This window comes from Bacillus rossius, chromosome 8 (genome assembly GCF_032445375.1).
Source record: "Bacillus rossius redtenbacheri isolate Brsri chromosome 8, Brsri_v3, whole genome shotgun sequence".
NCBI classification, from domain to species: domain Eukaryota; kingdom Metazoa; phylum Arthropoda; class Insecta; order Phasmatodea; family Bacillidae; genus Bacillus; species Bacillus rossius.
The window spans coordinates 64965241-64990929 of record NC_086336.1 but is presented as its reverse complement, the minus strand read 5'-3'; the positions used below and the strand labels follow the sequence as shown (position 1 = coordinate 64990929).

The following is a 25689-nucleotide window of genomic DNA, read 5'->3' as shown; positions in this document are numbered from 1 at the left end:
CATAAATATGGTATTTTTCAGAAGTGTAAACATTTAGTGAGTAAGCATCTTTTTTGACGTGATAACGTCTTATAAATCGATAAACGCTGGCTGCACGCACGAAAAATTCTCACGCTCCGCCTAAGCCGAACGTGCAAGAACCAGCCAACCACCCAGCGAGAAAATCTCCTATAACATCAAACAGGTTAAGGCGGGCTTTTTAAATAATTGTTCGTGATTATATTTTAAAAAAAATTTATTTAAATTAAATAGGCAAAAAACTGTAAATAATATTTGAAAATTAAAAAGCATGCAAGTTTTCATCAATGTTTCCTTATGACGTTATCAGGTGAAATTATCGTCAGTAAACAGACTTTACAGACAACCCCCTCTTTTTCCTTTATCTTGGTGACCAACAACTACTTCCCACAATGCTGGCTAGCAGTGGCGTCTCTATAAAGCGGGCTGGGGCGAACTCACGGAAAGAAGGCACTGTTTGATCAGAGATCACCAGTGGCGGATCCAGGATTTTGGTTTGGGAGGGGCTTGACCCAGCTGAGGCTATGCTTTTATCAAGGCAAACACTAAAACAATAGTGGACCCAGATGCTTTTGGAGGGGGCTTGAGTCTGTATCCGCTACTGGTGATCCACGGAGGCGAGCGAAACAGTCGCAGCGGCGGACTCGCCTTGCAGGCCGCAGTAGACCAGTGGGCCGGCGCCCGGGATGTCGTACTCGCCGGCGCCCGGGCCGTCGTCGCGCTCCTCGGCGCCGCAGCGGTACAGCGCGCGGTTCAGGTCGGCCAGCTGCAGGCGCCCCGCCACGGCCTGGAGCCCAGCGTGGCACGGCCGCAGCTGCTGCGTGAAGCCTGACACCAGGCCCCGCAGCTCGGCCAGCGCGGGGGCCGCGTCGCCGTGCAGGGACACCCTGCGGTCACACGGCAACGTCTACCTTCCCACCGCACTGTCTGCTCGAGCGACACTACCTCAAACTGTACTCCCCACTGATCACAACAGTTGTTTACTTGGTGGAAACACAGAACTAAACTCTCTGAAAAATGTAAAAGATTCTACAAAAAAAACCACTTCTAATGAATAAAATGAAGGCAAAATATAGTAGGCGTGTAATTTTAAAAAAATTGAGCTGATCCATAGTGTTGTACTACAGGTGTGAAGAGGCATTCACCTTCTTGGAAGTGCCTGAAGTTTAAATAATGAGTGTCTCTAACTAGGTGAGTGTGATGTTGGTACGAAATAAACTGACCACTAAAATTAATTCTACTTAAAAAAAAAAAATATATGATTAATAATTAATATGATTACTTACAAATTGAACTTTTGTGTTTTCAATGTGCAAGGACTGTTGAAGAATTCCATCTGTTGAAATTTTTTAATTAACATTCTGGGGTTGCTTGGCAGGGAGGAGGGTGAGGGAAGGCATACTCCACGCTGGTCAGGTCAGTGTTGGAGGATGGGACTGAGGTCTGAGGTACGGGAGCCAAAAATGTGCAGCGCAGAGCAGCTAGGTGGAGGACAAGAGAAGGGCAGGAGGGGGGAAACGCATAGACTGCCCGAGATGATTAAGGAGTTGGGGTGGGAAGCATTACAGAGGAGGAGGGTGGAAAAGTGATAAAGGGACAGCTAGGAACTAGAGTACACAAACGTGGGTATAAAGGATGGGAGAGGTCACGGGTGGAAGCTCCGGAGGGAATGGAAGCAGACGGACATAGGGAGGCATTCCATCCTAGCAAGAACAGGCTGAGAGTGTAATGGACTGAAGGAAGTAATGCTGGGGGTGAGAGAAACACAGGACCTGAGGAAATTACTTCCAGAGGGGGAGAAGGGGAGGGGGATAAGGGGAGGGCAGATAAGGGGAGGGCCGATAAGGGGAGGGGGAGAAGGTGAGGGGGAGAAGGTGAGGGGGAGAAGGTGAGGGGGAGAAGGTGAGGGGGAGAAGGTGAGGGGGAGAAGGTGAGGGGGAGAAGGTGAGGGGGAGAAGGTGAGGGGTGATAAGGGGAGGGGTGATAAGGGGAGGGGTGATAAGGGGAGGGGTGATAAGGGGAGGGGTGATAAGGGGAGGGGTGATAATGGGAGGGGTGATAATGGGAGGGGTGATAAGGTGAGGGGTGATAAGAGGAGGGGTGATAAGGGGAGGGGTGATAATGGGAAGGGTGATAAGGTGAGGGGTGATAAGGTGAGGGGTGATAAGGTGAGGGGTGATAAGGTGAGGGGTGATAAAGTGAGGGGTGATAAGGTGAGGGGTGATAAGGTGAGGGGTGATAAAGTGAGGGGTGATAAGGGGAGGGGTGATAAAGGGGAGGGGGGAAAAGGGGAGGGGGGAAGGGGAAAAGGGGAGGGGGGAAGGGGAAAAGGGGAGGGGGAAGGGGAAAAGGGGAGGGGGGAAGGGGAGAAGTGGAAAAAAAAGAGAGAGAGAGAGAGAGAGAACTCTGTGACACCGGGTGGAAGCCCAATTTGAGTGTAATGAAATCAAACTATTTTTCACCTGGCAACTTTTTGAGCCTGAATAGTTCTTGCAAATAAATACAAGACAGTTTTATTTTTTATTTGAGCTTCAAGATCTCGCCTACAGCAAGATCATCAGAGATGGTACCTTACACATGGTGAGTCAGGCCAGGGATATTGGAACAGGTTTTCCAGCATTTATTTGGAGTGGTTATGTGAAACACGGAAAACCAATATCAGAAAGCCTGGACTTGGATTGAAACTTGGATCCTCTGGAAGGCGAGCCCAGCATCTTACTTCTGCGTGATTCTGCTTCATCTCTGGCAATGTGTTCCTTGTTTCGAACATTGTCAAAGTCTTGCCAAAGGCCAGGGCTTCATGACCAGGCAGGCTAGGCAGGTTGGTCTTGAGAATGTTATTCAAATGATACTCATACAGTCCTGAACAACGGGATGGATATTTTTCAACATGAAATATACCCAATCTCGTAGGAAAAAACGAAAAAAACCTCCGACTCACAACTCAAGACCTTTGGACAAAACTAACAGAATTTAAAAAAAATATGCAGTTGTTACAAAAGTGATAATCCTAATACAGGGACTGTTCGCAACGACTCACCGTATGGCAACGACAGAGCCCGGCTGGAAGTCGGTGAAGTCGAGCTGCGTGACGTTCGAGTCGCCCGACTGGCCGATCTGCACCATGCCGGACTGTGCCACCGGGACGTGCTCGCGCACGGACACCACGTACTCCTCCAGGCCGTTGATCACCGCGCCGTGCTGCGTGAACTGCTTGGGGCGGTCGAAGCGAGCTCCCGACCTTGAAGTGGCGTGGCACAACAGACAAGACTCATTGATGGCCTTCTTCCTTCCTACTGCCCTCTTAAAAATTTTCAAGTTATGTGTTTAGCAGAAAATGGCTTGAAACAAACAAAAAATTCGGAATAGCATCAGAATGCTAGAACATAGATATCCAAGTAAAATTTAAAAATTGCAGCCTTTTAGGATGGTAATAAATAGAGGGATTCAACTCTGCAATGAAAAAGCTACATGTTGGAAATGAGCACAAATCATACTTTTTGGATAAAAACAAGACTTCTAAGATCCAAAATGGCAAACTCTCAACACAGAAATGCCAAAGTATGGTTTGCAGTTTTCACCATGTATCGACACACACCAGTCAAGAGCAAGCTTATTTATGCATCGAGAGACAATGCTATCAATAAATCCTTTCTGCGTGGTCCAGGCATCAGACAGTGTGTGGGTTGAAATGAGAGTCAAAAAACACTTGCCTAATCACTAGCACTAACACTAACACTAACACCATCACTAAAACTGAGGCGAAGGATCGCGTGTTGGCGCACCTGTGCCTCAGCGTCGCCTCCAGGATGACCTCGTCCACGACCCCCTCGACCCTCAGGGGCTTCACCGAGTCCCTGCGGTAGTCGGGGTCCGGGTGGGAGAACGCAGTGTACGCCACCAGCACCACGGACTGGTGCGAGTGCGGGCAGTGCCGCGTCACCGCCACCACGTCGCCGTCCATCTGGTCCACGAACACCTGCCGACAGCGGGCGGCGATCTGCCGACGGCGTCCCACTCGACGAGGCACGGGCACTGCTGACCCGCTCACAAACACCACAGATCTCCACGACAGTCTTTACGAAGGGCAAAGAACCAAGGCTTAAGGTACGCCTCACCGACATCACGGTGATCAAAGATGATGTGGGGTGATACGAGAATGGAGCACAGACAGAATGAGTGGGTGAGGGAAATATGGGGCTGACTCCACTGGGTACTGAACCCACATCGCCTCGGTGGAAGACGAATGATCTGACCAATCAACCACCAGCACACCCTCCCCTGCAATTCTTGAAGACAAATTGTGACTCGACTTTATACAGCTAGTCAACTAGACCAGAGTTCATACAACTAGATTTAATGTGGAATGAAACTCGACCGCTACAAAACCGTCCTGAGTGATGATTTATTCACAACCTTGAAGATGCCTGCTGCAATCCACATCTCAATCTGATGTTTAGTAAGCAGAATAATTGAAGTAAATAGCGAAAAATAATCTAGTAACTGTTAGGACAGTTTAATAAACATTTGATTGGATTTATACTGCGCACAAAAAAGGCTTGAATACAGCGGGATTAATAGGCGCAAGGGCAACTTACCTGGCTGAATCCGGAAACGCCAAGTTCGTAGTGAAGATTGTTCAGTGCCTTCTTGGCGCTGATGATTCCGGTGTTGTAGCTGACGGTATTGGGAGCACTGTTGTCGTCAGACCACTCTGCGTACTGCCTCAGTTCATCCACCACGTGAATCTGTCAGCATGCCCAAACCAAAAATTAGTTGATTTTTTTCAGGGCAACAGTATCTAAAACTGTACCTAGCAGCTACTGATAGTCTAGTTTTATTAGTAGCTACCGAATCTACTACAGTAGAATCCTGTTATAATGTTCCTGCATATAATTTTTTCCTGCTTATAATGTCATATTTTTAAAGTCCCAATATTTCCCCCATAAGGACAATGTATTTATTTCCTGCGTATAATGTTCATAAATAGTGTAATTTCCTGCTTATAATGTTTGCTTTCTAACATTCAATAAATGGGGAAAAAATGTTTTAAAACCAAATTATTCCAACACTTATGATAAAAAGTTTCCTTTATGTATGTTTATGTTTACAATCACTGCCATACAATACATGAAGTTTGTTAAAATACAATTTAATGCAATATACTGAAGGCACACAATGTTCATAATTACGTGTCAGTTGGCACCCTTAGTCAACTCTTCTCTTCCTTGCCATTCTAGTGGGTATTCAGATGCACGCACATAGTCCTACGATATTTAAGTTGCCAACCATTGAGCGCGGGCATAACTAAATATGTTTTCTATTGCTTACAAATAATTTTTTTTTCATTCATACGTAGGAATCCCAAAATTAAACATTTTCAGGTGGCGAAGGAGTAGACGTTCTCACTCTTAATGTTGTCATCATGAATCGTGAGACAATATTACAAAAAATGTGGCAGTGTATCTTTAAAGACAAACAAAATAAAACCAGGGAACAAGACGAAGTTGAAAAATTGTTGGCTTGTTTCAGAAAATTCATGTATCAAGTACACTATCTTTGGTTTTAACATTAAAGTTGTTTACATAGCTTGGTGAGTCCATAGGTACAAAGCTCGAACATTGTTAAGTGCTAAATTGAGATTTCCTGCTTATAACGTTTTCCTGCTTATAATGTTTTTTTCTTGTGCTCTCTTGAAAAACATTATAACAGGGTTCTACTGTATATTCTAAAACACACACTTTTTTTCATGACTATGAGCTCTGAAAAAAAAAAGTGCATCATTTGAAAATGGGCTGCCACTTACAATATTTATGACTTCTTACACTTTCAGGCAAACTCACAAATGTATTAATTAAAAAAATTGGTTGTCTGTAAAGTCAGTTTACGGACGATAGTTTAACGTGACAACGACATAACAAAACATTGATGAAATGATTGCATACTTTTATGAATAAAATTGAATCCATTTTATTGAATTATCACTATTTGGTATAGATACAAAGAAGGAGTGGAATGAAATCTACAATTTAATTGATAAATTTACTTTTATTTGCACTGATTAATTCAAATATGTTTATTACTGTAACAAAGAGATTATTTTAACTATAACTTTTATACATGTTTGCTATTTAACTTCTTCCAATCTGTGTTATTCTGTTAAGGATAGAATGATGATAGGAAAAGTAGGAAACTAATGGGAGTGTTTCAAGTTTAATGTGCCTCGAAAAAGTTAAATCGATGGTTGTTCCAATCGAGTGGAAGAGAGATAGATGCGGTGCAAGCGTACAATGAGCGTAACGGGACAATGTGCGTAACAGGAAACTTTTTCGTGCGTGCAGCCGGCATCCATAGATTTAATAGACGTCACGTTTAAAATAAAGCAGGTTATTTAGAAAAGGCGATAATTCAGAACAAGGCAGGCACAAGAAACCGTCGTTGTTTATTCAGAAAGACATCAAACGCGTTACCCTCAGCACTCGGGACTTCGTGGCCGAAGCGTTCACCAGCAAGGCCGGTGCACGAAACGCGACGGGGACTCACGTGGTGCGGCACCAGCTCATCGTAGCCGCGGCTGCTGCCGGAGGCGCAGCACGCCATTGCGACGAGGGCGGAGCTGGGCAGCAGGTCGAACACGGAGCGCTTGTCCATGGGGCTGGGGTTGTCGTGGGTCAGGTCCAGGAACAGGGCGTGGGCTATCGAGGGCACCAGGGGCCGCAGGGCGGGCTGGAAGAACGCCCCCACCGGCTCCCCGCCGTAGCGGTACACCAGGCGTCCTTGCTCGTGGCTGTCCCACGCCGACATGGCCTCTGCCGACAACGCACACACACGCTCGCTACCACCACAGACACTGTACTCCCCCCAGGGACTACGGCAACTGACGGAATGAGGACACCGATTGTTCCCGGCCCCTACATAAGTATAGTTCACAACCACATTGCTTCCCATTACACACGTTAAACTGTATTCTAGTGAATGTTTGTGAATGTTTAGAACACCAACTATGAAATTCAAATTCTCAGTTTTAAGATGTAATACACCCACAAAAAATTTATATATTTTTCCCTAAAAAGATCCACCACTTTTGCTACCAGCATTTTTATTTTCAACACAGTTCATTCACGGTCAAATACTAAATTAAAATTTACGTACCAAAAATTAAAACACTATCCCAAAATTTCGCAACATCAGAATTCAGTAAAAAAATTGTAAGGCACGATTCAAGCCTCACGAACATGTACATTCGGTCGTCAACTAACCCCTGATCAGCGAGGTGATTCCCAGCCTGTTCACAAAGATGTTGTCCTTGTGGTCGGAGTTGGTGAACAGTTCCGCCACAACGTACAAGTCGGGCCGCACCTTCCGGGCTGCATCCAGCAGATACTGCACGCACAAACACAAGTCTCCTGTGGTTCTCGAAACACCAAACACCACATGCACAATTCAAAATTAGATCTTTGATGATTTATATTCCCCACTGTAACAATCATGTCTCCACTAACACCACTAATAATTTAACAGTTTCAAAGACTGATTCCCACCAACTAACAATGTATATTTTTACTACATTAACTTCCATTTTGCACCAAGATTATTCCAACAAAAATTAAGTTTCAATGTTTAATTCCAGTTTTAAAAAAAGTTGATCATTTGTTTCCAAAGCATTATTTTCCGATATCTAGTGCCTACTTGGCAATATTTAATTTACTCTTGGATATCATAACGTGGGTTTCACATCACAATACTACAAAGATTCCAAATAATTTAAGTAACTTTCAAATTATTATTTTTTGTGCTAGCACTGAAAACGATACCTCAATTGCAACTTTCCACTAATTTCATTAAGTCATAAATGGCTCTTTCTTTTACTTTACACTTAAGTTACAAAGGAATTGATGTTCAATCACATAATTTTATATAAAAGCAGCTATCACATCTTGCCTGCAATATTGTGGGGAATCTGTTAGATAAAATAAATTTAAAAAATTAGATAAATTAAATCAAAATAAAACAAAAGAGATTGCATATGTAAAATTGATAAAATAATGATTTTATTTTACTACATAAAGAAATGCAAATAGACTTGGGAGCAGACAGAAGCGTAACGGCTGTTACCTCCGCCACAGGAAGAGGCGTGGAATGGCAATTATCCAGCCGCACCCCATCAAACACTCGGGCCGTCTCCTCGACGTACTGCTTCATGTGCTGCCACAAGAAGGGGCAATCCTCCGGTTTGTTCCCGTACCTGCAAGAAGATTGTTTATCCACACAACCTCACAGTCGTCTTCCAAATACAAAAAAAAAATATATTTGCAGCACACATCAACACAAAACCTTACAGGCCACCAAATTCATGATACACACAGTCAACTGTTTGTTTCCAGCTCGCAATTCAGAATACCACTGATAGGATGCTACGTAACAGAGGAGAAGAGAGGCTATCTTTGACTATCACTCATTCGTAAAAAAAAAAAAAAACGGAAAAAAATGAGGGGGGAAAAAACAATAAAAATGTGTAGAATAACAAGATGAACTAGGTACTTAAAGGAACCGCTAGAAAAAGAGGCATAAAAATAGAATGTGTCGTCAATGTTTTAGTAATGACTTTGATGCCAACCACTGACACACGCACAGTGAAAGTAAAGGGAAAGGTCTTTAATCTGGCATTCTGTAACATGACTACAATCGAGCCGCTCGTGTTTAGATATATTTGGATGTATTCCAGCAACAGATATCGGCAGCCTGGTTTAACTACCGCACTGCCAGCATTTTTAGTTTGTCAGAGTTTTCGTTACTGTTGGTTTTCATTTCAGTAGGTTTATAGTTCACCCGTTCACATTCGGCATTCCTGTCAAAACTACACCGACATTCAACAATCCGGCAAAATCACGGATAGAGACCTGTAAAATTCGCGGATTCATTTCGCGATAGGATAGAGTCCAAATACTTTTGACATTATTTTGCTTCATTGATTGGGCCACAGTTTATCTGAAGGACTCTGGGCCAATGAAAAATCTTTAACAGAAGAATTAGCGAATCACGATCATTCCAGTCAACAGGTGTTACGAGTCGGTAACCAATCAGCAGATGTAATTTGCACGAGTGCATAGAGGATCACGGAGTCTATCCTTTATGGATTTGAAATCGCGAATTTTACAGGTCTCTACTAATCCGTCAGAGCGAAGAGCTTTCGCAGTATGTAGTTTACGAACACGCAGGTGGAAACCTCACCTGAGCTTCACACTGTCCCCCCAAGCGATGAGCTCCCGCCGCAGGTAGACGTTGGAGCCAGGCGCCGCGAAGTTGTTGAGGGGGTCGTGGTCCATCACCCAGCCGTTGTGCGCCATCACGAAGCGGGCATCAGGGGTGTACATTAGCTTCTCCCTGTCTGCCAGCGAGGACACAGACGTCGGCTCCAGAAAGTACCTGAAGCACCAACAGCATCCATCACTCGACATTAGTCGCTACCAACTATTGTGAAATTCATGTTGAAAATCTATACATGAAACTGAAGATAAGAAAAAATAATTTTTCATGGTTACTTTTAGTTTTTTTTATCTGAAACCTATTCTGATATTTTGAAGGATACTGAGAATCCATATTATCTTTGGAAGATTTGTGCAATGGGAGTGCATGACTTGACGTAAGCTTTTGGATATACGCCATTGCTAATCACATGAATGTCTGTAGAAGAAATTTCTGGGTATTTTTTTGATTTTCTTCTACAGACACACGTGTGATTAGCAATGGCGTATGTCCAAAATCTTACATCAAGTTACCGAGAATCCAATTATAAAATTTTGCTCTAGCTGAATCCAGGACCCCTTGATTTAGGGCTTTCAATTACTGACACCAAATTTTATCTTTCATGCAGAATCTCTGGAGCGTACCTGGGCACCAGAGGATGCTTGACGGACACTTCCTTAATGCGTGGACCGTCGCTCTGGACCCTGAAGTAGCGAATGCCAGCGATCGTGTTCTCGACGGCACTGAGCAAGTGGCCTTGTATTTCGTCGTGCTTCTCCTTGTTCAACTGTTCGAGGCAAGCTTTGAAGTCTTCCGAGCATCGTCGCAAACGAGTGTCTTCATCGAAGCAATCACTTCTGCAACACACACCAACCAACCAACAAGGTTACGCCTTTATTGTACTTAATGTGTATGAACATAACAGCTGATGTTTATTTTTGGCCAGAGTCATATTTTTATTAATAGTTATAATAATAGGTTCTGATGGTCACAGAGCTCATTTTATTTCAAAACAATTAAACCTACTTTAAAGTCAACCACATCATTTTGAACTTAAGAATCAAAATACGGTATTAATATAGTTTTGTATAAAGGTTGGGTTGTGGATTCAATATCAAATAATTTGATTCATTTTAGGCGTCATTCTGAAGTCATCTTAATAATAGCAACAGCATGGACATTATTACATGAAATGAAAGCTTGAATAAGAAATTAATCTTTATTTAGTTTATGCTAATTAGAGTATTGGTTAAAATCGTTTATATTTTTCTCAATTGAAGAAACTAATATTCTAAGAATTTGAATTCATTTATGTTAATAAATCTATCTAATTTGGTTGTATAATATGACCCGGTATAACATAACTGTAAGTTTATAATGACTAAAAATAAGATGCTATTAAATGTAGGGTGATCTAGAATTTAAAAAAAAAAATTAAAAATGATGGAATCGGATATAAAATTACCTTACTAACGATTTTTAATGTAAGGCAGTTTACTGTGATTTTGATTTTAAAGTGATTTTGAATTCATGACAGTATTGAATTTAAGACGATTAATGAATTTAGTGATTATAAATTCGAGACGGTCCCAAATGTAAGACTTCCTTGAATATAAGACAAAACCCGATTGTAAGACGACTATGAATGTAAGGTGATTCTGAATGTAGAACGGACGACCTCAAATGTAATGTACATCTTTAATAAAAAGAGAAAAAAAAAATTGAATACAAGACAACCCTGTTTGTAAGACAAAATAAAATGTAAACACTTAAATATAAGCAGACTTTGACTAAGATTACATAATTTTTTTTCAAATAAATACAAATGAAAAAGACGTAAAAATTAGTCACAACGTCATCATAGGTAAACTCTCATATGATAAATTTTAATTTAAGTCTCACGAAATAGTATATATTTCACGTTAAAAAAAAAGTTACATGATAAACAATAATGTATTTAACTGAAAACAATATGTAATTATTTCCCAAGAGTATTTGTTTCATTACAAAAAATTTAAAAATTCTATGTATTTTTTTAATAATTCGAGAATACTATAAAAACATTTACAAAGAATATTGGTTTAATTACTTTTTTAAAAAGATCTCAGCTTTTTATTTCATTTCAAGAAAAGCAGTGTTGGTACCAGGGGTGCAAGAACAGGGGGGGGGGGAGGGTATTTTGCCCCCCCCCCCCCCCCTTCTGAAACCTTGATTTGGGGGCAAACGTAGGGCAAAGAAAGTGCAGTGTAATCAATTATTAGATAATAAACCTGCCTTAAATAGCACCATTTTCCACCTTGAAATATAAATTATCCCGGGGGGGGATCCCCGGACCCCGCTTCAATAGGGGGGGATTGAAGATTCTTTATAAAAAGGTATATTGCCCCCCCCCCCCCCCCTCTTTGGAAATTTAGTTGTTGCACCCTTGGTTGGTACAACACTCGTCTTCGACGCACCGGGCAGACTGTGACCGGCGACAACCATGACGCACCTGTAGGTGTTGAAGAGGCGCAGGGCCAGCTCCATGTCGACGGTGGCCTTGAGGCGGCGGAAGAGCGGGTCGGGCACGATGGCCAGCACGCCCCCCTCCCCCTCCTCCTCAGCCGCGGGGCCGGCCACCGGCGGCAGCCGACTTCGTGCCAGCGAGTGGAACTCGCTCACCAGCCGGCCCTCGTCCAGCGCAAACAGCTCCGGTATCTTCAGCTGGGGCAGGAACGACCCCACCAGAGCGCTGCGGATCGCCTGGGGAAAAAAAAAACAAAGCACAACTCGAATACACCACAACCACGCATTTTCACTTACTCTTGCGGTGGAGAAGGCTGATCCAACACAATCTCTGGGACATACTTCACTGCAACACAGAAAAAACCTCGTGACTAAACAACAAAGCTAGTACAAACTGATAATAGCTTGTTCTCAGTGTATTTATGTATTCATTTTTATTTTCCTGTCATAACGTTTCTTTCCAACAATTTTGGTCCCAAATATATTGTTATAACTAAAACTGTGATATGTTTCGAAATAGACTAATCATTAACCTTGAATGAATCAGGGATTCAAATATCAACACCATCGTCATCTTTGGAGATCATAAGGTGTGACAATCTGAGTTTGACCGGATCAGGAATTGAACCTGGATGGTCTTGGTAGCAGACGAGTAATCAAACCACTTAACACCATAATATACTATTATACTTCCTTTGAGGGTGAAATCATAGTGTCAACAGATAAATAGATAATATATTTTTTTTGACGTGACGTCTAATAAATCAATGAACACCGGCTGCACGCACGAAAAAGTGTCCCGTAACGCACATTGTATGCTTGCGCCGCATCTATCTCTCTTCCACTCAATTGGAACAACCATCGATTTGACTTTTTCGAGGCACATTAAACTTGAAACACTCCCATTCGTTTCCTACTTTTCCTATCATCGTCCTATCCTTAACAGAAATAACACAGATTGGAAGAAGTTAAATAGCAAACATGTATAAAAGTTATAGTTAAAATAATCTCGTCGTTAAAGTAATTAACATATTTGCATTAATGAGTGAAAATAAAAGTAAATTTATCAAATAAATTGTAGATTTCATTTCACTCCTTGTTTGTATCCATACAAAATAGAGATAATTCAATAAAAATGATTCAATTTTATTCATAAAAGTATGCAATAATTTCATCAATGTTTAGTTATGACGTTGTCACGTTAAACTATCGTCTGTAAACCGACTTTACGGACAACCAATTTTTTTTCTAAAATAACAGCTAAGAAACAGGGATACATCTCACAGTTCCAGTGCTCGATCAGCGTGGCTGGAGACGAAGCGAACTCACCGACAAGTGCTCCTCGGAGTCGACCTCCCTGGGGATGCCGGAGAACTCCCACTTGCCGTCGCCCACCTCCACCGTGAGCTGGTGCAGCGCTGCGTCCAGCAGGTAGGCGGGCCGCAGGTAGGGGCACGCCTCCAGGTTGTAGGCGCCCTCGGGGTGCTCCCGCAGCCAGCCCGACTCGTTGGCCGTGTGGTTCAGCACGATGTCGCAGATGCTCAGGACCTGCGACACCCCCCCACGGGCAGGACTCTCTGCTCGCGTGCTGCTTACGCACTTCTGGCGCAGACTACAGTGCCTTCCGTCTCATCTTGACACTTCTGAATTCTTGCCGTGTTTCTATTTCATTCCAACAGGCAATTATAATCATGCACCACACAGCGGTGACAATTTCTAATTGCCTGTAGTTTGGCTGTTTTCAAAATTATACAAGACTTACATCTACGTTCTGTACAATTAAAAGAAAAAATGATATTATTTTTAGATTAATAAGCAATTATAATAGATTAGACCCAACAGTAACAAGCTTAACCAATTAGCAAATTATTTTAGTAGCACTTGCAGTCAATAACTGAGTATTCTAAATTCAATAAGTTTCTGTATTTTTGAAATTATTAATTTTTTTTTGTTTATTAATTTTTTTTTTGGATTGTATCCTTAGTCTGTTGTGTCTCTTGTTTTTTGTACCAAGCACACCCCTATAATCTCTTATCAGAGTGTTGGTGTGCATGTCACAATCTATAAATAAATAAATAAATAAATAAATTCTGCAAATGAAACTAAGGAATAGCCACCCTTTCAGACGCTCCGAAAGTTTATTTAACAAATTTATCCAAGTGTAAACTACTGCAATGTATTATTGACTTGACTCGAATACAGTAACGTGCAATTGATTTTAATGTTTCCAAAGTTAATCTGAAATGAGCGCAGACCCCGCTTGCACTCGCTACGGGCTGAACACGTTTGGACTGCGGTCGACAACACACCTTCCACTCGCAGCGCATCTTGGCCGTCAAGTTGGCCACGTCCTCGATGTTCACCTGCCGCCCCTCCTCGCTGAAGATGGGATTGAGCTTCAGCTGGTCGCTCAGACTGTACGAGGAGTTCGAGCCTCCCAGCTCCTGCGACAACACACACGCCACTTTCAACTTCGGGCGCTGCGCACGCCTCTACGCTTGTATTGGTTCTTACTTATTTTGTTTCACCTAGTTATTTTCACGCTGGCGTAAGCCTTAGTAACTTGTCATTTAAATTGAATTAATTCTTGGTTTGAAATAGTTTATTCTGTACAGTACAGTAAGTACAATAACATTTTTTTCGAACTAATGGTGTACTTAAGCTAAAATCTTACTTTACTAACCTTACAAAATGATAAAATTATGAGCAAGTTGTCTTGCAGCATCCAATACTTTAAAGTGTCATGCAAGTAGAAAATGAGAAAAATAGTTACATGTTTATCTATATTTATAGAAATTTTATAAAATTATTGATCAAAATAATTTGTTCAACCGCATGGTTGATACTAAGTTTGTTAAAAAGTGGCAACGTAAGTATCAATGACGTTGGAGCCGCACCTGAATGGGCGTGAAGTGGACCATGTTGTAGCCGGACTCCTTGGTGACCCGCAGCTTGCGCTCCCACGAGGGGAAGGGCCCCAGGCTCTTGGCCAGCACCGTCTGGCACTGGACGCAGTCCAGCGGGAGGACGGGCCCCCCGTCCCCGAATCGCAGCTCCGGGTCCACCGTGAAGAAGCCGGAGGCCCGCGGGTCCGCGGACTCACTGCGAGCCCGAGACAAGCCGTCACAACCTCATCAAGGCTCGACTCCAGCTCCCACACGGGGAGCCGACTGACAGCTCAGTGGCCAGGGCTCCCTCGAGGATTATTTCCTCCCTGGGTCACCTCGCCTAGTTTTCCCCAGTCAGGCCATGGTCATCTCCCATTATGGTGGTCCAATTCGGCCTCCACGCCGATAACCCCATCATCATCATATTTTATCCAACACAAACTGTGTTGCAGTCCAACTCTAGAAATAATTTTTTTTTTAACTTTATGTAGCAAGGAAATAAACACCATTTTATATTTCTTCATGTTGGAATCAGAACAAAATTAATAAAACAATGCCTAAAATCTTCTGTTAACCATGCTGCAGTCTGTCTCATGCTTGGAGTACAGTACAGAGTAAATGGCGAACTCTATTACCACAATGATGCCACCAGCTTGTTAATTGTTACGAACGCGAGAGACAAGACCGTGATGCGCGACAGGTTCGGAGCAGACTGGCGGCCACTCACTGCCACTGACGTAAGGCAAGCCACAAGCGCCTGGCCGTATCACAAGGGTCCTCGCTACACCCTCCCCCCTCCGCTCCCCGCGCATCGTCCTGCCTCCGACTATTGTCACCTTTAGCAGCCTGGGAATTCCAGGATTACAGAGGCCGTTGCGAGGAATGGCGTGAATAAGCGGGCGCTGGGTCGGCCCAGAACGACACTACGCATCACAGCTGATCTTGTCCCTTCGAGAAGGACCCATGGGTAGAGACCGGAAAAATTTGCGGATTCATTTAGTGATAGGCTGAAATTCAAACATGTGTACAATTCTGCTGGTTCTGCTATTGGCTCGCAGTTTAACTGGAGCTATCTGGGCCAATTGGAGACTATCGACCAAAGAAGCGTTGAATCACAAGCTACCCAGTGGAGACGCCTCACAATTTAGTACCCAATGAACACGTGTGTTTACTTGAGAAATGCAGAGGATAATGGAGGCTATCCTAGAGGTCATTGAATCCGCGAATTTTTCCGGTCCCTACCCATGGGTATGTAAGCGACGACGCCACTGTAAGCGCCATGGATAAACTGAGCTAAATGCCCCATGCTTTCGCATACCTATTTTGCCATCTGTCCTGTTTCTTTGCACCACATCTCCTTATCACCATCAGTACAACTATGTTTATTGAGTTTTCAATATTTACTACGATCTCTACATTATAAGATTATTTGTATGTTAACATTAATTACAGTTATCCTAAAAAATTTTATTTTTCTAATCATTGCTTTGATTAAAACAATAAAAGTGGATAAATGCTGTGTGTTGAGGCAAAGTAAGTATTACTCCGTTTAATTAAGCTGTAGAGTTTTCGGTGAAGCACTTCCTGACGTGAGCGTGCGGGAATGCGGACAAGAGCACTGCAGCCTTCACCTGTCGTCGCAGACCAGGTAGTAGTGGAAGGAGCCCGGCCGGCGGAGGGACAGCTCGGCGAACGCCGCCGTCATGTCCGTGGACGCCTCGGAGGCGAACCTCCACTCGAGGGGGCGGTACTTGGTCCTCTCGAAGCCGTCGCCATCCCCCGGGTAGTTGCAGAGCAGGGTCACTCTGCGGCCGAACAGGGACGGGCCCAGCCGGAACTGCAGCAGCCAGCCTGCGGACCGGAGGCCGAAACCTCCCCGGCGTTAGTTCCAGTCGGAGACGAACTTTCATAACTTTCTTAACATCAAGCGTAGCTTGGCCTAGGTCACGGCTACAACCCAGAAGCCAAGCAAGCTACTTCTGACAATGGTCGTGAAAGCCTGCGAACATTATTTCTTAACATCACACATTAACTAGATTAGAGTCTCGCTTAATTGAGTTAAAGTGAACCGCGTCAATCTTGAGTAAGCAAAAATCTTGGATACCACTGATTTAATCAAAAAAATATCTGTTTGTTTTAGGAAGCTGGGTGGTATAGTTTTTTTGGAGCGTTTTTTTCCCCCCCAGCTTTTCTTCGTAGTATATTCTTTCAGGTCGCTCCATGATTCGCCCAACGAGTAAATGTCATTTGTGAGGTTAATTTTTTTTTTTAGCCTTTCGACAACAGTTAGATCATTTTCTAGGTATTCAAGTAAATAATTCAACAATCTTTGCCCGTGATGCTATGTATGGGTCAGCTCAAATGATACGGAAACTCATTTAATTGAAGCTCTATTAATTGAGACACTCAGGAAAAATCATGTTTAAGAGAAAAAAAATGAATATTTGATAGTAAATAAATCTCCTTGAAGTCATCCAGAACAATATCACTTTACATTCAAGTCTAGCATTGTGATCAACCAACTATATTAAAATTCCTTAAATCTATGCCAAAGGTATTTTGTCATAAGAAGCGTCATTTAAACTCAAGTTAAATTTAAAAATAAGTGGCAAAATTCTAAATCACAAACTGTTTTATTTCAAACAACGAGATCTTAATATTCCAACTGAGTTGAAAAGAAAAAAATTGGTGGTTAATTTCTGCAAACAGTTAAAAACTTTGGTGCAACATTAAAACAATTTGGATCAAACAATGGAAGTGAAATTTATTAGATAAAGAAACTAGCAACAAAGAAAACAGACATTAACTAATGATGCCTAAATATCAGTTACAGATTTTTTTTTTAGAGCTGTCAAAAATTTTTACGGTGATTGCACTCTGATTTAGTAACGTCTTAGTACTATATGCTACTTTTATCTTAAAGCAAACTCTGCAGGGCTATAATTCAAAGGTAACTTATTTCATTTTGCATTCAATGTACATTTTGGTGAGAAAAAAAAAATGGATGCAGAATGTGATAAATAAAATACAAAAAAAAACTGGAATTAAATACGTAAATACCGAAACATATTGCACAATCCAACCTGTTAATAAAGGATACAACGGATAGTAAACAAACAAATCAAGTTGAATCGCAGTTGGAACACAAGGACAACACCGATGAGGCATGCCCTCGAAGGTGTCCCAGGACACTCACCCTTCTGCAGGCGGTGCAAGGTGCCGTCGCACTGCTCCTGGTCGCTGAGGGTCAGCACTCGCACCTGCTGGCTGGCCTTGCAGTCCATGTCGTCAGAAACCTGCCCCCACGCCAAGACCCCGCGTCCGTCAGCAAACATCCGTCCAGAAACAAAACATTTTGTAACTTGAAAACTGCTACCTACGCGCTCTGCAGTCCCGAGGTTTCAATGGAAAATCAATTGGCAAAGGAAAACAACTGCCTCTTCCCTTCCTTTCCTTTCGCCGGCCGATATATTAGGACCCACGACCTACCACCGAATGCGAGTTGTCCGTGCCGGCACATGACCTAACATCTTGTATTCACTAAATGTGCTTATCAAACAGTTTAACCCTTCGTTTATGAGCTTTTATACCACACAAAAATTGAAAAAAATAAAAAAATTAATTAAGTCTAACATTTTATGGTTGTTCTTGAAATCAATGGATAGATTGATGGATGAATGAACAAACTAAACAAGGATCAATGTCTCGTCAACATATGTCATTAAAGACAGTGGAGAGATGGGGAAAAAAGAATTGAGCATTGACCGAACGCCTGGTTTGCGAAAATGTGAGTAAGCCTAGAAAACTTGACAATCCACTTCTACCTTCGTAAAGTTTCCCATGCATTAAATTAAACTGCTAGAAAATTAAAATAAATAAATTGTAAGTTGTGTACAACATTTAAAATTCAGCAGTAACTTTAAACTGTGAAACTTCAGAAAAAAATTCTCTCAACTAAAATTATTATCCATTATATTACTACCTGCATATATTAAAAACATATTAAAAATATGTAACTTTGAAATTAATTTATTATTTGTAAAAAATACCTGTTTTTACTTTGTAAACTAATGATATTGCAGAAAATGGTTGCGTGCATATTGTAAGAACCAAATCTACACAAATTTTTTCAACAGTGAAGAGCTTTAAATTTAAACAGCAGCCTGTGTTTCATGTCTAAGCTATATCTTGTTGTATGCCAGACTCACGAACGCATGGAAAACTTTACAAAGAATAAGTATTTATTTCCTGTTTTCCTCCGATGGAAAGGATAAACAAGCAGAGTGACCGCACTGCGTGAGACATAGAGCTCCACCGAGACATACCCGACCGTGGCAGAGAGCAACCGACCTCCTGGCGCCTGCGCGGGTACCCAAGTGGCGGACCACGGCACGAGCGCGGCACAGCCGTGCTCGGCTGCCCAGACCTTTCCAGCCCGGCGTGCAGGGGTCGGGTTACCGTCACGGCCCGCCGGCAGCACTGCACTGTGCACGTGAAACTAGCGGAACCTCCCCAGCCCGGCTGTCGCGCAAAGGTGCTAGGTGAGCCCGCTTCAACCCCGAGGGAGGGACTTCTTAAGAGCCATATGATTACTTAAAAAAAATGACGAATGAAAACCTTACACGATGAACGTAAAGCTTCTAATCATTTTTTTTAAAATATGGCAACCACAACCTTTTTTTTTTTTTTTTTTTTTTTTTAATTTTGGAAATACACAATTGTACAATCTGTACAAATGTCAACATACAGAGTTACCAACACCCATTGCAACAAACTGTCAAAGAATACGGGTATAAATATTAACTAGCATTACATGTAATTATTTATGCACTCTTTTGTGCAGTGAATTTGCTGGATTATTGGACATCAATAAAGTTATAATGGGAATAACTTGAAAAAAATATTTACATAAATACACGGCAATGGAATTGAAACACGTTGTAATAACCACTCTCAGGTAAAATATTACGTCCATGGTTCAGATCTCTTTAAATTATCAATATCATCATCATCATTCTCAGCTGCTTCCAGTCTGTGGCCGGGTCAGCAAAGCAAAATGTCTCCATCTTCCTCTGTCTCTCCACCATTCCTCCTCCTTCACTCTGTTTCATTCTTCTCCTCTCTCCCACTCCTTTAACTATCTACTCTTCCCACCTCCTCCTCAGTCTTCCTTAGGGTTTTCTCACTCTGTACTTCAACTCCATCATCTTCCTGGGCAGCCTGTCTTCTCCCATTCTTTGCACATGGCCATACCATCTCATTCTTGCTTTTCCCGTGATCTCATTCTAGTCCTATACTCCTGCTCTTGCTTGCAGTATCTCATAGGTATGTGGAGGAGGAGGGAAGGGGCGAAGGGTGAGACGCATAGGCCATCGGTGGAGATGAATGAGCTGAGGTGGGCCACACTACACAGAATGAGGGAAGTAGAGAGATTGGTGAAGTTTTTCAGGTCGACAAGGGGCGAGGGGGGCTGGGGGATGCTGGGAGACTGGTTGAACAAAGGGGTGTAGATAGGGAGGAGGGATCATGGGTGGAAGATTTAGAGAGAGTGGAGAAGAACGGAAAGAGGAAGGCAAGTATTCCTGGTGTGGACGGGGCGGGAGTGGAATGGGATTGAGGGAAAGATACTGGATGTGAGAAGAGGAAAGGACGTGGGGGAAGGGGGGGGGGGGGCGACTCCTTGCCACCGGGTGGAAGCCCAGTCGCAAGTGTATCAACAATTCAAAAAAATAATCAATCCTGTCTCACCTCGTAACTGACAACATACTCCTCATAACTTTATTCCTATTGCTCTGATCTTTCCAGCATCTCTTTTATCTACAGTCCAAGTCTCTGCTCCATTGACTATGGGCACAAAGTAAGTATTCAATACCAACTGTAATACATTTACGAGTTCTGCGGAGTCATAGCTTTGGCTCGACGTACGGAACTGAAGAATGCCATACAAACAGCACCAACTGTACATGGATATTAAATGTTTAAAAGCATAGTTCAAGCTTGCACAGGGTCCAAACCCTCTTGTGCAATCAAAAATTAGGAAGTCTTTAAGGAAACCTTTACTTCATCATCCTCAACACTATCAAGAGGTAGAAAATATCTGTAATATCACAAAATACCTCAAGAAAATAGCCATGTTTAATAGTTAATAAACAAAAAACATTTGTGTGAGTTAGTTAAATTCTTACAGATAAGCCCTTATTGTCTATAACTATCCCTATAACCTCAGCATAGTGTCTGTCTGAAATTTATGGCCATAATATTTAATTTTATCACTAATTATATTTACTGACAAGTTCAAATTAAGATAGTAAAACTCACCATTTTTGTTTCAAGATGAGCTATAAAATACAAAAAACCAAACAAAATGTTTTATGTATATTTTTTATGTATAAATTTTTAATTCCTTGGCCTAAAATATTTGCCTATTGTATTGAACATGCTCAAAGCATTATTTGCTGCAAAGTCAAAAACAAAAAAATTTAAATACCGCATTTATCCATTTCTTGCACATTAACAATCTTTGGTAAGGAGTTTTTAAGGATTCTTAGTGAAATTTAAGGACTTTTAAGGGCCCTTATTTAAATTAAGTTTTTTTTTTTTTAAGATATTTAGGAGATGTACGAACTGTGTTACAGATACATATACCCATTATTATGCCATTTGATAGATAAATAGCTAATGATTTATCACAAGTCATAAGATGTTACATCGTTTTGTTTCATCCACACAAACTTATGCAATATATAGGTAAAATTTCCCTTAAAAATTATGATAGATCATTCTTATTTCAGTAATTCCCTCATTTAAGACCAAGAGTGTTTATGGATTAACCAAGTTAAAAGCTAAATTTCAAACAATCTATTGTATTTTGTTTAAGAAAAAAAAACTATCAAATTTTTAAAACTAAAATAGCATGAGCCCACCTAATGAAGAACAGTAGGGTTTACCAACTGCATGGTTGTGCAAAGAGGCTCTCTCACTTCACGGTGGTTACTTCATTTTCCTGTCATTACTTTTACTTAAGTGCTATTTCTGTATATTTATCATGAGAGCTCTCTTGCAGTTTGTTTATTTGTCACAAATTTTATCACCAAACATTAATAAAGCATTGACTGACAATAGTAAAAAGTTACGCTTAGTATAACATTTTACAGCTCACAAATACTATTTTTAAAATACCTTGTGGCATATTTTATGACCAAATAACAAATGCATAAACAACTATTGTGGTCATTAACAGGAAAAGTACTTGAATAATAATTAAGAAAATGAGATGAACTAGCCAACACTGCACTTGAGACTACGCTTTAAGATGATGTGATCGTAAATCTCAAAGATTAAGACTGGCTTGAAAAAACTTTTGGCAATATCTGGGTGCTTCTAAATCTGAGCAATGCTACGGGTTGGAATCAAACCTGCAACTCAAAATTTTTTAATCACGACAACCGAGAACTCCTAGTCAACAGGGCAATTTTAAGCAATTAAAGTTTGTAATTTCCTATCAATTATTTGAAACATGTTCAGCCAGTAGTTCCCACGCCCGTGACTGAATGAAACCTGTGCCTGGGCGGGGAGATGATATTTATGGGCAAGGTTAATTCACGTGAAAGGTATTTTTCACGAACTGTCCCCTGTTCAGAGCCAGGCCCAGGGGGCCCGAGGGTGTTCAACTCCCCCCACCACCTGCAAGTCTCGCGGAGGAAGGCAACACCGTGCCCTGACACGGAAACAACGGTGTCGGGTTCACTCACGTGCGGGCCTCGCCTGGGTAACCCGACACACAGCAGACGCAACACGACACCGCGCAGGCCGGCCTCCGCGTGCTTCGCGAAACTCCCCACAAACGCCAGCACCTTGAAGACGCCGACGAGAACCATGTCCCTGAGCTGCCCCATCGGAAACAACTTCCGCGGCGGAGGTCCGTCGCCCCGCGCGAAGCACGAACGAGTCACCGACGCCACGGCACGACACTCGAGAATGGCGCGCGGTCTGTTTTTCGAACCAGCAGATAACCCGTGGGTCAAACTATATTTATAAACCAGCATCACAACAAAAACCGACAACATGACATAATTCATCCAAAATTACCGTCACATTTATTAAGGTCGTTAAAAGGTTGAGCTGAAACAGGTTTGTATTTGTTCAACAGATATCCATGAACTGTCAGACATAACCAATTATTTTATGTTTATTTGACAACGGTTCAAAGCTCTGCAGAGAAGAAATTAAAGGAACCGAAGTAAATAAATATTTTTGCAAAAGTGTACACCAAATAATTTTTAATTCCCAATATTAAAAAGAACACAATTCAGTATTAAAAAATCCTCCCCTTTAGGATTTGTTTAATATACTTCTATATTTAACTATTGATCCAAATTACTGGCATTACAAAGCATAATAACATACACGTCATGTTATTGATGTTATCGTCTGGTGTTAGTGAACAAGCTGCAGCAGAGAATAAATGATAACTTCACACGGACAGCAACTGCAGATGACAGAATGGTTAAAAAGGCCCCTAGTCTTGATGTCAACAAGATCCCAAAGCCAGATACTGTCGTTTGCCAAGCCAAAGAATTAAATAATAAATCTTTAAAGCAAGGTGCAGCCACTACTTTAACATCTAAGATGTCGGGATGTGATAAACCTCAAAAAGGCAGTCGTTTTATGGATGACAACAGTATATTGCTCCCACAGAATCTGTGTGGAGGTTAACAAGGCCTCTGGGACAGTCCAACACAACCGGAACCACCTACTATTTTATTATAGACATGTTAGTGACATGCAACAGTCTCCTTGTACTAATCTTAACACTATTAACATCAATACTGTAAAAAAAAATCACTACACTTTACTAAGAATAAATTTAAGTAAACATTGCCTGGTATGAATATAGTTAAGGTGACAATGTGATAATACAAACAGGACCATGATAAAATGGCTAAATAAATGTGTAATAATTGGATTGGTGAGCATTGAAATCCGCTACTTTTCTGTTTTACACAATTATACATATTAATAATTACTGTATTCCATCACTTATTTATGTGATGTCTAGGGGAATGTTCGTACTTAACGGTTCTGGAAGTTATTGATTAAAACACTGGGCGCCACATATGGACCCAGCTGAGACTCCACCATGGGGTCGTGACGACACTCATGTGGATGCTACGCTCGATTCTTCCCAGTACATCCGACCACGAAAACTCCCTTGCTCTCAGCGTCGGGTACACTTCTTACATAAATTGTGCATGGTAATTACGTCAGCTCTTAAGGCTGCTTTAGTCTGTCAGTGATACACATGGTCGCTCGAAAGTAGATGGAAGGTATTCTGGTACGATTGGATTTTTTTTTTCCCAATAATATACAGATATATTAAAACTTACACCATACTATTACTACGGAGAAAAAATTCAATGCCGCACAATCACTTAATATTGCGATCTTGGGTGCCATGTGACCTGGCTTACGAAGAGCACATTCGATGATAGTTTGTGAAACATTCGTAAACAAAATTAAAATATTTAGGCAAGACAACCTACCACTCAGAGTGAGCCTGGGGAAGAAAATGTTGAGAAACAATTAGGCTGATATTGCTTGATCAGTTGTGGAACAGTTGAAATCCTCGAGGAGGTGCGATGATGGTTTCTTCCTACTCCAGGTGACGATCTAACAAGACTGGGGGAAACTGTGTGTGTCCTGGTGGAGGGAAGGCGGTTTCTAGCCCTCTGGATGACCCCTGCGTTGAACTCGAATCTGTGCCATGGCCGAAACATTATAATTTAAAGTTAAAAAAAATTACACGCTCGAGCGGGCCGTTTTCAGAATTCTACGTGCATGGTGCCGCTAGGTCCTTAAATTTACCTGGAATACATTATTATTCTTATACTGAAGATTATATAGCTTATATTATGTAGCTTATCATTCAAAAACGATTTCATCAACACAACTCAGCTTCTCTCTCAGACTAGAAACCATATTTACTCATTATTTGTCCAAAACTGTTATAGTTCCAAAATAAATTGTAAATATTCGCTTGATAATACCAGATTAAGAGTTCCTCAATTTTATTGTCAATTAACATCAACGTTATGTACATTGAACAGAAATATTGATGTTATATTTAAATTAATTACATAATCTAATCAACTTGGTCAATTTTAAAATTAATTTAATGGTGTAATTTATTCTTTTCCAGTTATACTCAATTAATAAATGCAAGATTATACGGTGAATAATAATAAAACCAAAATAATAGGGAAATTGAAGTAAATAACCTGCCCAACACTGAAATGGATGTCAATGCTCCTCATAACACCGAAATGCAAGGATAAACACAAAATATAGCGAAATTCACCAAAATTACTTGATTTTGTCTATTAAAATATAGAATTTCATAAATTTTAAGTTTAGCCTTTTGTTTAAAACCCTAACATATTATGTACTAAATATAAAAATTGATGTGTATGAATTGTTCAAAGTAAAATAAACAAAAACAGTCCATATGATACCATGTCTTCATGGGTAAGAGCCTACAAGGAAACATTACAAGGTAATGTATAAGTATATATATATAATGATTTTGGGCTTTTAATATTGCATATTGATTTTTTTTTTTTTTTACATATATTAATGATATTGAAATAATAAGGCAGAGACAGAAAGTAAAATTTATTTTGAAAATATGTTGGCACCAGAAATAAACTAAAACCACTCAATTAATCAAATTTTATTTTCCACCTCTTAAATAGAAATGTAGGTTTAGTGGATCCAATAACACCATTTCTTGTTTTGATTCCTGAGTAATTTTATACATCAATGAATGACACTTTAAAAAAAACCAATGAAACTTGTCAAAATATAAAACCATAAATTTTTGGCTTTAGACACTCCATTAAAAAAAAAAAAAATTGTAGTTTTTATTTTCACATTTATAACTTTATCAGTAACTAAAGAACATAACAGAAAACCAATTAAATGTTTTCGTTGCAGTATCTGTGGAAACTGTAACCAAGAAAAAAAACTAGATCAC

At 41.1% G+C, this 25689-nt stretch overlaps 1 protein-coding gene across 1 annotated transcript in view; it reads right to left on the bottom strand.

Annotated features, from left to right (window-relative positions):
• The window catches only part of LOC134535098 (glycogen debranching enzyme), a 50701-nt gene that overhangs the window by 18819 nt on the left and 6193 nt on the right, over positions 1-25689 (bottom strand). Inside the window, exons 3-17 of the mRNA XM_063373974.1 lie at positions 17854-17953; positions 16289-16508; positions 14667-14871; positions 14079-14213; positions 13099-13317; positions 11756-12006; positions 9909-10121; positions 9250-9444; positions 8134-8263; positions 7278-7401; positions 6562-6827; positions 4617-4766; positions 3804-3997; positions 3059-3259; positions 667-905 (exon numbers count right to left, since the gene is read on the bottom strand). Of these exons, the coding sequence (XP_063230044.1) occupies positions 667-905; positions 3059-3259; positions 3804-3997; positions 4617-4766; positions 6562-6827; positions 7278-7401; positions 8134-8263; positions 9250-9444; positions 9909-10121; positions 11756-12006; positions 13099-13317; positions 14079-14213; positions 14667-14871; positions 16289-16508; positions 17854-17953 (2842 nt within the window). The remainder of the gene's footprint in view (positions 1-666; positions 906-3058; positions 3260-3803; positions 3998-4616; positions 4767-6561; positions 6828-7277; positions 7402-8133; positions 8264-9249; positions 9445-9908; positions 10122-11755; positions 12007-13098; positions 13318-14078; positions 14214-14666; positions 14872-16288; positions 16509-17853; positions 17954-25689) is intronic.